This window comes from Sinocyclocheilus anshuiensis, unplaced genomic scaffold (assembly GCF_001515605.1).
Source record: "Sinocyclocheilus anshuiensis isolate Anshui unplaced genomic scaffold, SAMN03320099.WGS_v1.1 scaffold392, whole genome shotgun sequence".
NCBI classification, from domain to species: domain Eukaryota; kingdom Metazoa; phylum Chordata; class Actinopteri; order Cypriniformes; family Cyprinidae; genus Sinocyclocheilus; species Sinocyclocheilus anshuiensis.
This window is the reverse complement of record NW_015557091.1, coordinates 146,636-161,342: the sequence shown is the minus strand read 5'-3', so window position 1 is coordinate 161,342 and position 14,707 is coordinate 146,636. Positions and strand designations below refer to the sequence as shown.

At 35.0% G+C, this 14,707-nt stretch overlaps 1 protein-coding gene across 2 annotated transcripts in view; it reads left to right on the top strand.

Annotated features, from left to right (window-relative positions):
- LOC107677277 (calpain-15-like) overlaps window positions 1-9,574 on the top strand; it is a 30,851-nt gene extending 21,277 nt beyond the window's left edge. For both annotated transcript variants that reach the window (XM_016472125.1, XM_016472124.1), the window contains 7 exons: window positions 205-330; window positions 1,515-1,667; window positions 3,092-3,253; window positions 3,341-3,567; window positions 4,953-5,116; window positions 7,759-7,937; window positions 9,028-9,574. In XM_016472125.1, coding sequence (XP_016327611.1) covers window positions 205-330; window positions 1,515-1,667; window positions 3,092-3,253; window positions 3,341-3,567; window positions 4,953-5,116; window positions 7,759-7,937; window positions 9,028-9,205 — 1,189 coding nt within the window. In that variant the 3' untranslated portion in view covers window positions 9,206-9,574. The remainder of the gene's footprint in view (window positions 1-204; window positions 331-1,514; window positions 1,668-3,091; window positions 3,254-3,340; window positions 3,568-4,952; window positions 5,117-7,758; window positions 7,938-9,027) is intronic.
- The last annotated feature ends 5,133 nt before the right edge of the window (window positions 9,575-14,707 follow it).

Here is a 14,707-nt window from a genome sequence, read left to right as displayed (position 1 = left end):
TATATATGTTATATATGTATTTTATTTCAGTTAGTTGCCAAAGTATCATTTCTCTACTAAAACAACTACAACTAAAATAACTAAAATTAATAAAAAATGATAATTATGTATCAGTGATACTAAAACACCTCTGTTCTACACTGGTGTAACTGTGAAGTGAGTTACGATGTTTGGGTTTGTGATCGTTGTCTGTGTGTGTCTCAGCTTTCTGATGGGGGCGTCCTGTGGTGGCGGGAACATGAAGGTGGATGATGCTGTATATGAGTCTCTGGGGCTCCGCCCACGACATGCCTACTCCATACTGGACGTCAGGGATGTTCAGGGCTACAGGTCAGACACGTTCACAGCATGCATACTGTCAAAACAGAGTTTCTTCACCCATACGACACAAAAGATCACTGTTTTTAGGGGTGTGATGTTACACGTATTCATACTGAAAACGTTCAGTACGGGTCTTACACAGTGTTGTTTTAACCACTGCGTATGCAGAAGTTCATTTGAAACTTCTAGTTTTATATATCCTCATTTTAACAAAACAATACCGATTCTTAAATCCCAAGATCGATTATTTAGTCTATGCTGTTTCAGTGAATAAAACTTCATTAGATATTATAATATAACAGTAAGCTTTGTGTTTAGTGACTTTCAACAAGAAACAAAGTCTCATCTTTCATATTGTGTCTGTTTTATCAGGAAGTTCAAGCTTTAAATGCTGTTTTGGCACACTTTAATGTTTCACGACAAATCAATCACGTGTTTCAACTGTGTAAAGATGTCATTAAAACCGCTTGTAAACCGTATCACGTAGCATTACATTTAGCTCATTTGCTAAATATATGCACTATATTAGCCTATATATTCAATATATTTATTTAACCTGTTAGTTAAGGTAACTGTCATTAAAACAAGTTATGATTATATTTCAACAACACACTGGCGTAGAAACATAATTTTCTAGATTTATAAGTTAATGTAAAAACTGCCTTATGTGTAATTTACATTTGCATACAATTTTTTTATTTCAGTGCTGATTATTATATCTAAAAATAAATAGCAATTGAATTTAATAGTTTGGATTTCTTTGTTAATTGTAACCTTTAATATTATAGTAATATGCAAGTTATACGGCTCCTATATCATTTACAGCATTAGCAGAGGTAGATTTTTTTTTTTTAATCGAATTTATTTAAAGACAGAGCCACAATTTGTTCGGTAAACCACTGTTTTATGTTTAGTTGCTGTTCCTGAAAGCGTACCGAACCGTGACTTGTCATTTTTGTGTACTGTTACACACCTGCTGCATTGCATATAATGAAGATGATTCATGCTGTCATGCAAAGAACAAAAAAGTAGTCCATAGATGTTTTCTGAGGTCATATGATGGCATGCATGAGGAGGTGGGTTGTTTTTAAATCGTGAGTGACGCGTGCACTCATTGTGACAGAACAATAAAAGCAGGCCAGAGCTGTAAATCTTGAGCGGTTCTGGTAAAGGACGGTGGCTTTTGTGTTCAGGCTGCTGCGTTTGAGGAACCCCTGGGGCCGGTTCTCCTGGAACGGCTCGTGGTCAGACGAGTGGGCCGACTGGCCGCAGCACCTGCGTCACGAGCTCATGGCTCACGGCAGCAGCGAAGGCGTCTTCTGGATGGAATACGGAGACTTCATTAAGTGAGTCATTAAGTGCTTCATCGGTGCTAAATTGACCTTTAATCTGAGATGAGCTTCATCAGAGCTTTCCATAAATAAAGAGCACCTCGTTAGTGGACAGAAGTCTTTCAGAAGTGATATGAATGTGCAGGAGGCTGATGGCCTGTTTATTTGCTTTCTATTTTTGTATTACTCATTTTTTTGTTTTTTTTATTATACATATATTAGTAATTAGATCTAAATAAACTTGGAGAAAAATGAGGACACCATATTTAATTAAAATTATTATATTCAATTCTAATGAATGTATATGCATATTATTAATGATGGAAAGTGAGATCTACATAAACACATTTCACACCATTTTAATATAAAAATATTGTGCTGTTTTCTGAAAATTCTGTTTAAAGAATATATTAAAATTAATGAAATTTAAATTCTAGAAACATTATTTAATGATGCGAGAGATCTACTTAAATTTGACAAATGTGATGTAAATGTGCTGTATATTATTTTGTATTATATGTATTATGTATGTATGTATTATGTATTATATGTATTATATACAAATTCTGTTGTTGTTTTTTTTATTACATATGAGCAAATTAGGCGAACTTGGAAAAAACAAGACATATTTACAACTTATTTATTAAAAAATATTATATTAAAATCTACATAAAAATAAATTTTACACAATTTTAATAAAAAATATTAAAGCTTGTAAAAAAATAAAGTAAATAAATTCTATTTAAGAACATTATATTAAAATGAATTCATTTTATATTATATATAAACATTATTTAATGACATGAAAGACACATTTTACATGAAATTTATAAAAAATTCTTAACATTTTAATTGTATGTATTAGTGATGCCAAATGAGATCTACATACATTTGAAAACAAAAAAAGACTTATTTTAAATCATATTTATTACAAATGTATTAAATTTGTTAAATCCATAATAAATACAAACAATATCTACATACATTTTTAAAAATGACTTATTTTACACCATATTTCTTACAAACATTACATTACAATTCACTTAGTTTATTATGATATACATTTTCAATTTTTTATATGAGTTCAATGTAAACAATATTAAAGACATTTTACACAATTTTTATTAACAATATTAATTAATATATATTTAATAATAGCAAATGAGATCTAATTTTGAAAAAATATATATTTTAACAATTTTATTACATTTAAATCATTAATTTGATCTTTTATTCATATTCTTTAATGGTTGTAAATGACAAAATAATTATATTTATTTAAAAATGAATTCAAGTAATTCCAATTGGGTATTGTTATCAACTGATGTTCAAATTGGCCAAAATACACAATCATCCGTCTGACCGACATATCAGTCTATCATTAGATCTAGTTAAATAACTGCAACAGAAAAAAACCTTATTTAATCTTGTGCGTGCAGGTATTTTGATTCGGTGGATATCTGCAAGATTCATCCTGATTGGCAGGAAGTTCGTCTGCAGGGCTGCTTGCCCTGCCGGGCGAGTAAACCGGTGACTGTAACCGCCCTCACGGTCCTGGAGAGAACCGCGGTGGAGTTCGCCCTCTTCCAGGAGGGCAGCAGGTAAATAACAGCAAAATAAATAAAGAATGAGGCATGAAATATTAACCATAAAACAACAACAACATCAATTCTGTGCCATTGCTCCAGGCGTTCAGACACGGCCGACAGTCACCTGTTGGATCTGTGCATCATGGTCTTCCGGGCCTCGTTCGGTAACGGGAATAGGCTGGTCCTGGGACGTCTGCTGGCTCACAGCAAGCGCGCGGTGAAGAAGTTTGTAGGATGTGATGTGATGCTGGAGCCGGGAGAGTACGCGGTGGTCTGCTGTGCCTTCAACCACTGGCAGATGGACCTGACGGACGCTTCAACACCAGGTACACAAACACACGCTTGATTGACCCTTCGCCGGGAGTTTGATTGACAGGCGATCTGACCAATCATAACACTGAATCTGGAATTCTGTCTGACAAACAAACCAGACAGGAGAGTAGATTAACTTGAAAAGCGGTGTGTTCTGACGTCTTTCCGTGGCTGAAACAAGATCCATTCTGATGTTCATTCATGTTTATTTTGTGCTATAACTAGTAAAGAGGAAGAGATGATGAGAACTGAGGCGCTACAGCGATCTGTCACCACACATTAAAGAGCCACAAAATGCTATTCATTTGAATTTCAAAAAAATAAAGACAAAATTCTGAAAGCTGAGACTGTTTCATACCCAAAGTAACCTGCTCTGTCTCAGTTTTCAGTTTCCTCTTTGCTCCGCGATGTATTTTTCACTGCGTGAGAACATGATGTGTGGCGTGAGAGCGCCATGGTTTGTCGGACGTAGCAAGTGTAACTAAGGGGGCGGGTCTTTGCGAAGGGTCAATACAATTATAAAACAGTTAGTTTCAGTCCTTGATTCTGATTGGTCAGCAGCTGTTTTATATTCACGATAAAGCACCAACGGTTCTGTGTATCACTGCAGCAACATAAACAATCAATATAGCGCCAGAACGGTGTTATGTATTTCAGCAAAATTAATTGTTTGTTATTTATGTGATGAATTATGAGCGACCCCTGCTGGCCTTATGTTGCATCATTCACCTTTAACCCGCCGTTAAAGAAACTCTTCTCGTATGGGAGAAACATTGATAAGCGTATGTCTGTGTGGAAGCCTGCCGTTTACACAAGTGTGGAGGGAATTTTATACTGTATTTATTAGATTTCTTTTTGAGGTATGGTACTGTATGAATTTAGACTTTAATGACGCTTGCAATGTTTTAAACTGGAAAACAGGTGTTTTCTCATGCTGAGAGATAAGCAGATGTATGTGTGTGTATGTGAGAAAAGATCATATATGGTGTTTAAAAAGTGAGATGAGAACAGTTCCTGTTCTCTGTTTTTATTTGAGCTTCATAAGATGAGGCTTGTTACATCAGAACATTCTCTTGCCGTTTACTGTCACTGTCAGGGACTATTTTTTAGTGGAAGGATAGAATTTAATGAATTTACTTAACAAATCAATGCATACATTTTTGGCTTTAATAGTTGTTTTGTGTGATAGCCGTTTCCTAAAAGCAATAAGGCACTCGAGGCATGCCTCGAGAGTAAGTCATGGCTGAAGGGTTTCGCGTCGTGCCGAACAACGCCCTTCAGCCGTGACCTGTTCACAATACAGGCCTCTCGTACCTTATTGCTTACTAAACGCACTCTGGAGAGTAAGCAGGACTCATTTTGCATGAGATTTAGAAAGCACGTTTGTGTGTTTTTGCAGTCTCCAGCCCCACCAACGCTCGCAGACCCAGTCAGGATTTCCCAGGGTACATCTTGGCCATCTACAGCTCCAGACAGGTGATGGTGGAGCAGGTGGAGGCCACATCCACCACACTCGCCGACGCCATCATCCTGCTGACGGAGAACAAGGGAGAGAGACATGAGGTACTGCAACACACTCACACCCACCGCATGAAGAACTTTCAGAAGTTGTGGCCGTGGTTAGAGAGTCGGACTCGTAACCCAAAGGTTGTGGGTTCGAGTCTCATACCGGCAGGGATTGTAGGTGGGGGGAGTGAATGTACAGCTCTCTCTCCCACCTTCAATACCACGACTGAGGTGCCCTTGAGCAAGGCACCGAACCCCCAACTGCTCCCCGGGCGCCGCAGCAAAAATGGCTGCCCACTGCTCCGGGTGTGTGTTCACGGTGTGTGTGTGTTCACTGCTGTGTGTGTGCACTTAGGATGGATAAATGCAGAGCACTAATTCCGAGTATGGGTCACCATACTTGGCCACATGTCACTTCACTTTCACTTTCAGAATAATTTCTCCAATGCATCTAGATGAATATGTAAATATATGTACACTGCAAAAAATGCTTTTCTAGCTTAGATCTTTTGTCTTTCAAACTTTTTTAATAATAGGAATTAATAACTGAATAATTCCTGAATAACTGGATAATAAAAAAAAAAAAATATATATATATATATATATTTATTATAATATCATTTTATTATATAGTCATAATCAAATTAGTTTGCAATAATATTATTAATAATAACATATATAATTAACAAAGTTATCTATAGGTTTTTAATATAATTTATATAAAATGAACATATATAAATTATATGAATATAAAATCAATTTTGTATATATGTAAATATAATACACTTTTGTTACATAATATAATCATAAATATATAGTATACCTTTGCATCAAATTACAAAAGCGTCTGTAAGAGTGAAGGTAAATTTGACTTTGTTTTCTCTTCTGACTACCGCTGTCAAGCTCTCTCTATTTTTTTCCTCTTTTCAAAAGTTGTGAAAACATTATCATGGAGTTTTTCTTTTGCTATTTGAGTGAATGGGAATGAAGAAAAAAAAAGTATTTGATGTCATTTCCCATTCACTACAATCAACTATGATGACTTCCGCTTCTGAGAAACCCAGAAATGTGGAAAAGGTCCATAATAATTACGGATGCAAACAACAAGGATGGCGGTTTTATGATGTGATTTGTTGATCTCATGTGTTTTTCAGGGTCGGGAAGGAATGACATGTTACTAACGATATCGTTGGAATCACTTCCAGAACGATTTTTTCCAGCTGATGAACGATACAAACATTGACAGCCAATCAGAATCTATCCTGCTATAACTAGCTCGAGAATTTAAAGCGGCAGACGCACGTGCGCTTAGAATAAACAGATGATATCATCTGCTGGTGTGGATGCAAATATTGTTATCTTTATAGTTATCATTCTTGGTGTGAATGGGGCTTTAGGATTCAAAGAGAGTGGGAAGTCGTGGCCTAATGGTTAGAGTCAGACTCGTAACCCAAAGGTTGTGGGTTCGAGTCCCGTACCGGCAGGGATTGTAGGGGGGGGGGGTGAATGTACAGCTCTCTCTCCCACCTTCAATACCACGACTGAGGTGCCCTTGAGCAAGGCACCGAACCCCCAACTGCTCCCCGGGCGCCGCAGCAAAAATGGCTGCCCACTGCTCCGGGTGTGTGTTCACGGTGTGTGTGTGTTCACTGCTGTGTGTGTGCACTTAGGATGGATAAATGCAGAGCACTAATTCCGAGTATGGGTCACCATACTTGGCCACATGTCACTTCACTTTCACTTTCAGAATAATTTCTCCAATGCATCTAGATGAATATGTAAATATATGTACACTGCAAAAAATGCTTTTCTAGCTTAGATCTTTTGTCTTGTTTCCAGACAATAATTTTTACTTGTCTAGAAAATCCTTTTTGATTTAAGAATTTTTAGATATTTTGGCTGGAAACAAGACAAAAGATCTAAGCTAGAAAAGCATTTTTTGCAGTGTATGGTTTTTAATTTGTGAGACTGCTATGATGAATAAAATGGCTATATGAGGGAAAAACGGGTTAACTTTATATATGTATATGATTTCATGTAATTTATTGAGATTTTGTCATTTCAAACTTTTTTAATAATAGGAATTAATAACTGAATAATTCCTGAATAACTGGATAATAAAAAAAAAAAAATATATATATATATATATATTTATTATAATATCATTTTATTATATAGTCATAATCAAATTAGTTTGCAATAATATTATTAATAATAACATATATAATTAACAAAGTTATCTATAGGTTTTTAATATAATTTATATAAAATGAACATATATAAATTATATGAATATAAAATCAATTTTGTATATATGTAAATATAATACACTTTTGTTACATAATATAATCATAAATATATAGTATACCTTTGCATCAAATTACAAAAGCGTCTGTAAGAGTGAAGGTAAATTTGACTTTGTTTTCTCTTCTGACTACCGCTGTCAAGCTCTCTCTATTTTTTTCCTCTTTTCAAAAGTTGTGAAAACATTATCATGGAGTTTTTCTTTTGCTATTTGAGTGAATGGGAATGAAGAAAAAAAAAGTATTTGATGTCATTTCCCATTCACTACAATCAACTATGATGACTTCCGCTTCTGAGAAACCCAGAAATGTGGAAAAGGTCCATAATAATTACGGATGCAAACAACAAGGATGGCGGTTTTATGATGTGATTTGTTGATCTCATGTGTTTTTCAGGGTCGGGAAGGAATGACATGTTACTACCTGACTCACGGGTGGGCGGGGCTCATCGTCGTCGTGGAGAACCGTCACCCGAAGTACTACCTCCATGTGTCATGTGACTGTACCGACAGCTTCAATGTGGTGTCGACCCGCAGCAGCCTGAAGACCATCGACAGCGTGCCGCCGCTGCACAGGTAAACTCATCTCCTGAAGCGTCTGACAGCAGCGGGAACAAGAGCAGGCCGTTGTTCCTCCGGCTCCAGATGGAAACTCGCCGTGTGATTGTGAATGATAGTCCTGTTAGTGCCTGAAGGGTTTTATTTAAGGTTTGTTCACACCCAGAGCCACATGACAATTTCACCTCAGAGGTATTCATAGCTGAATCACACTCCACTCATTCACATGCCCTATCAACCCTAACAGTGCTGCTTATGCCATTTTAACACAATTATTCATTTAAAAAGATGATGAAAACTCATTCATTAAAATAATTAACAAAGATTAATTCAAACAAAAAAGTAAAAATAGTGTATAAAGTCATCTAGCATAAATTTTAATATGCATTTTAATTTATTAAAACATTTTTTTTGTTGACAACTTGAGGCATACATACATACAAATATATATATAAAATATTACGTACAATAAATACAAAAAAAAATAAAAAAATATATATATATATACATGCCCCCTCCTATTAATTATTTATATCTGTATTCAGTTCTAATTTTTTGCATACTTCTCCAACATTTAATATAAGTTTATGATGTAAATTTCTCTCAAAGCATCCACCATAAATTGTTTATAAAAAAGAAAATAAAGCCTATTATTATTATTATTATTATTATTATATTTGATGTTTTTATAGCAATTAAGCACATTTTCCCTTCGACTCACAGTTGACTTTAGTTGACTTTGGTGTTAGCAGTAAATAAATATATTTTATAATATTACTTTATTATTTATTCAAAAAATTTTTATCTGTATTTAGTCCATATTTTTGTACTTGTCACCACTGAGTGAAAGATATATTTATAATATGAATTTCTCTGGTTATCCACCATCTTGGATAAATGATTTTTTTCAGTGAGAGCATTGCAGTGCATTTTAGGATTGACTACCTTACAATTTGGTAAAGAAAGTATAATTGAATGCTTTATAATGTTGCTGCTCACCTTTTGGAAAGTCTTCATGCTTGCCTAAAAAGTGCTTTCTATGTAGGTTTTCCCTAACAGAGCAGCGGTGTGATGCATTAACGCGCATGTATTCGCTCACGTGTTGCAGGCAGGTGCTGGTGGTCCTGTCCCAGCTGGAGGGGAACGCCGGATTCTCCATCACGCACAGACTGGCCCATAGGAAAGCAGCGCAGGCGTCTCTGGGCGACTGGACATCTAGTAAAGCCACACACTCGCCCCAGCTCACGCCAGACACTGACGGACTGCACAGGCCGCGGCCGCTTTGACACACGCTTACACACACACACACACACATAGACACACTCTCCCTTCATGAAACGACATAGACCAGTTCAGGCCCGTGATGATGAACACACACGCAGGCACTGAGAGGGTCTGGGTGGAACTACTGAGCCAATCACATGTCTGCTTGCTGAGCCAAGCCCCGCCCACTGCAAACACACTCGCTCTGCGCAAGAACATGATGAGCTTCATTCACATCCATCCTGGAGTCCGCCGCACGTCTCCGGTCACCCGACTGTACTTTCCCGTTTCTTTTACATGCGTTCAGTCAGACGGCGAATCTCACCAAAATATTTAACATGAATTATTAAAGCAATAAGCCCAAAGAAGCCGTGGTTTACAGTGAATTTATAACAGCTGTTATAAAATCACTGTAAACCACGGCTTCACGGGGCTTATTGCTTTTATAAAGCGGTTATTCCATATACGTAGTACGGTTTCACAAAATAAAACAGAGCAAATAAGGTGTAATGATATAAATAAAAACAGTATTCTTCCACGAAACAATGTTGTTCCTCAGAAACGGTTGTGGTTCCAACAAAGTGGTTGTTGAGCAACAGACAAACGTAAACAAAGGTGTATGTTACTTTGTAGAGTAATTTACAACAGCTTCGAACGTGGCTCAACCAATCAGAATCAAGCACCGGAACTATCCGTTTTATAATTCACCATAATTAAAAGGGAAAAAAATTTGTTTTAAAAAGGCAAAATTGAGCCTGTTTTTGGGACCATTATTATTGTTATTATTACTACTACAGTTTCAATTATATTAGACACATTTTTAAACACATTTTTCCCTCCTATTCACATTACTGTAAGACTCCTGGACATTACAGTTTTATAATAATACAAATAATAATTACTATTTTAATATTGTTATTATTATTATTATTACTGTTTCAATTATATTTGTTTAATTTTCCCCTCAAATTCATATTACTATAAGTCTTCTGGACATTTCATTTTAATTTTTACTTTTATAATTTTTGTTATTTAGGATTATCTTCACTTGATTCTTATTACGTGAATACAGTATTTTACTGTATTATGTTAAAAGTAAAAAAAAAATACTTCGTTTTTTTTAAACCACGTTTAGGCAGTACAACAAATGTTGCTATGTTTATATATATATTTTTAATATAATTAGAATTTAAATATATCAGTGTTTTTTCCAGATTTCTGTAATGTGTTTTTTTTTTTAATTGTCTGGATTTGGGGTAAAATTGTGTGTAATTGTCACAATCCAGGATATCTTAAAGGCCCAAAATACAGGTTTAATTTCCTTAAGCAACCTATATCTTTATTCTTCCTGATCATGGGGTGAAATGTGCCACGTTCTCGACATGTTTTGTGAGATTTAGGTTTAATGCCATTCTGACAGCCAATCAGCAGCCTGCTCTGTGCTCACATGTTCTGTATCATGGGTAATGTAACGACAAATGGCGATACTTGATTTGAGTGGAAAGCTGTGTGTGGTAATTCACCGGCCGTGAGGGGTTTATGTGTTTGAAGATGCATGTGGGAACCATCTTTTAATTTATTTATGTTGTGTTTTAGTAAAGAAGCACAAGAGAAGCTGCTGAGCGAGACTCGTGGGAATGTTTTGATCAGCAGGTTGATCATGTGTGTTGGACTTTATTTGTGCACTGAGCGTCTCCTGTGTTTTCTTGTGTTGGTCAGTGTCTCCCTCTGTTGGTGTGTGTCGGTCTGATCATGTGACGTCATACACACACACACACACACACACACACACACACACACGTTCTGTCTTTCTTTTGTAAAGTGTACAGCGCTGTTCCCCTCTGCACAATCCCATCAGAAGTACTCGCCGTAATTATACAGATCTCTGTAGGCCAGGAGTATATAATATGTAGAATATTTTATTGATTCTTTGACAAAAACAAAAAAGTATAAAAGTTTAAAATCTGTACGGTTCATTTGCAATCTCAGGTTCTGTTGGACCAAATGACAAATAAAGATTTGTTCTTTTTTTTTTAATCAAGGAGCGTGAGCTGCTGACTTTTTTCATTCTTTCCTTTGTTTCTGATCTTAAAGGTGAAGTGCATCATTTTTCTTCAGTGTTAGTATAGTTATATTATGTATATTTTAAATTATATTGATTTTAGGTAGTTTTTTATTGACCTATATGTTCATTATTCTCAAACTGGTTATTACAGTGATCTGTAAGGAGTTCAGCAATCAGACATTTAAATGGGTCACTCTCAGGAAACTTCTTTGCTTCTTTCTTTCCACATTGCAGTAAGTTTAAAGTTCATGTTCTTATGATTTGAATGGATAATTTAGTAAATTCAGGTGGTATCACTCAGTTTTAGTGCACCAATCCTGCCAATTTTTCTGAATGTGCTTTATGTCGATCCTGTTGCATTCATGTTACAGAGTCAAAGCAAAATTGATTTAACAGCATCTTTAACTAGCAAATATGAGTGCATTTTTGTACAGGGAATGTAAAAATATTTGCACCTTTTTTTCCCAAAAATTTGCTCATTACAATACATCGTTTTTAATGTATTGTAAATTTTGCATTTACTCTGAATAACTGAAAGTTTGTTTTAATCTCAATTGCAAATGCAAAATATAGGGTTAATATGTTTTTTTTACACTTACTATATAATCAATTAAAATATAGCAGTGTTTATTTATATATATATATATAATTCTCTCAGTTTTGTGTAATGCAAAAGAACTTATGGAATAAACCATAAATTTTACATGTAGTTGTTCGTTTTTAAAAAGAATATCAAGCCAATTTGCATGTCCCCATAATGACTGCTATATTTTAAGGATATTATATAAAAAATGCCCTAAATTGTGCAGTAATTAAGATTCATATATATATATATATATATATATATATATATATGAATATATAGAGGAGGTCTGGAGGTCTCTGCATAACTCTAGAGCTGCTGGAGTGACTCTGGGGGAAGGGGATGCTGCAGGGTAAGGAAAATCTCCTGAGTAATATGAACATACTCCCAGAGACCTGGACCTGGACGAATGTCAGTCTATAAAGGAGAGAGGGATGAGTGCATGACAAAGAGGTGGAGTTACTGAGGAGCAGAACCAGCACACTGGGACTGGATCTGGATTTCATTTTTGAATTTACAGATTGCTGTTTCACTGTGAGTATTGTTTTTCAAGCTTTCATATTTGTATTCAAATTATTTTTCTGCAGTGATCAGGTTCTGTTAGTTTGTAGGGTTTCTCTGACCTGAGTGTGAAGGTTGAAATGTATTAGAAATAATATTCCAGTCATCTGCTTTGAATGTTTTAGATGATAAAACAGACCTATTCTCTTTTATTTCTGTCTTTCGTTCTCTTGTCTGTGGCCTTCTTTCACTTTTATGCTTTTAAAGACTGATGGTTTGCTTTGTGAGTGTCTGATATTGGATCACGTTTATCATGTTTGTTCAGATTGTGTCTCTATATGAGTATTTGCTTTGATGCTTTAATGTTGAGGATTCACAGCTGTATCTGTAACTGTGGAAATTAGTTGATGCGTCAGTCAGATGTGAAAGTTATGATAATATTTTGAGCTATACAAGACTAAGAATGCCAATGTGTAAAACTAATAGACTGAAGCTTTCATTTGTTCCTGCCTCGATAAAAATGCTGAATTCTACCAAAAACAACGCACCTATAGCATATTAGCACTTTACTGTGTTTTGCACTGTACATATTTTACATTTTATACTTATACACTCATATTTTAATGTATGTTTTTTAATTGTTTTATTTAATTTGTTTTATTTATCATTATTGTCTGTTCAGAACAACACTGTAGCACTTTGCCCAAGACAAATTTCCTTTTGGGGACAAATAAAGTTTATTCTTTATGCCCTCTAAACCCATCAACCCCAAAAAATACACTTTAATTCAGCAAGGATGCATTAAATTGATCACAGGTGACAGTAAAGACATTTATAATGTTGCAAAACGGTTCTATTTCAAATAAATGCTGTTCTTTTGAACTTCAATCAAACAATCCTGAAAAAGTATCACGTTTCCCAAAAATATTGGGCAGCACCACTGTTTTCAAAAATTAAAATAATCAGAAATGTTTCTTGAGCAGCAAATCAGTATATTAGATTGATTTCTGAAGGATCATGTGACACTAAGACTGGAGTAATGATGCTGAAAATTCAGCTTTGCGTCTCAGGAATAAATTACATCCTAAAATATAGTCAAATAGAAACAAGTTATTTTAAATCGTAATAATTTTCAACAATTTTACTGTTTTTACTGTATTTTTGGTCAGATGAATGCAGCCTTGGTGAGCAGAAGAGACTTATTTCAAACATTTTATAAACGATTTATTTATGTATTTGTATTATAGTAATGACATTTTAACTGTCATGAAAATATTTGCAAAAAACCTTAGAGGAACCTCAATGTCACTAAGACATTTGTAGATCTATATAAAAATATTTTTTCTAAATTACTCGGTCAAATAACAAAGGATTTACAGCGATAGATTAGCAGGAAAACTTTATATAATAAAAATGACCATCCTTTCAAAATGTGTATTTTTATTTAATTGTTTATCAGTATATATAAAGAAGAGTTTTTTTCATAGTCTTGGTAAAATTACTTGCATCAAAAAAAGGTCACAGATTAAGTGAAGTCTCTTGCTGTCAGCACCTCAGCAGTCCTAAGTGTTTGTGTTTGTGTGTGTGTGTGTGTGTATATATATATGTGTGTGTGTGTGTGTGTGTGTGTGTATATATTATTTATTACATTTTTATTAATTAATTCATTCATTCATTCAACAGCAATGCCAAGGTCGTGGGTTTGATTCCTACAGAATGCATTAAAAATGTATGCCTTGAAATGTACAAATTTCACTTCAAATTTCCGTGGGGTGTGGACAATTAAATTCTAATTTTATTTATTTATTGCATTTTAAACTTTTGCCCAACCCTGGCAGACATACACAATCACGGGCTCCAGGATCATTGGTTCACTCCAGTGTCCCTCATTCTCTGCTGTGTCTCTGTGTTGCAGTGATGCGGAGCTCCATATTCCCTGCAGATTCTCATAGAGCTCCAGCCCTAACAAAGCCCCCAGTTACTGCTATGCATTTTATATTTACTTTCAGGGTCTGCTGGAGACACAGCAGGAGGATGAGTAGAGTCACAGAGACCCTTGCTTTCATTCACTTATAAACCAGCTAAATGCATTTCCCAATGAAATTACCACATGGCTGTATTATTTGGACATCAGTCACACCAAAAACAAAAAAACGTGTCCCTTGCTATTACAGTTTAATAATTATTTAAGAAATAAATGTTTGATCTAAAACAGTTGTTTGCAACACAATTTAGTGAATATTTAGCGCCCCCTAGTGCCGAAATCTGCCATGACAGTCTCTTTTTCGCTCTTAAAAAAAAACTATATTATATTATATTATTAATAATCTTCATAATCATTCATTTTTCTATTTTGATTCCTGAGTCAAAACTTGT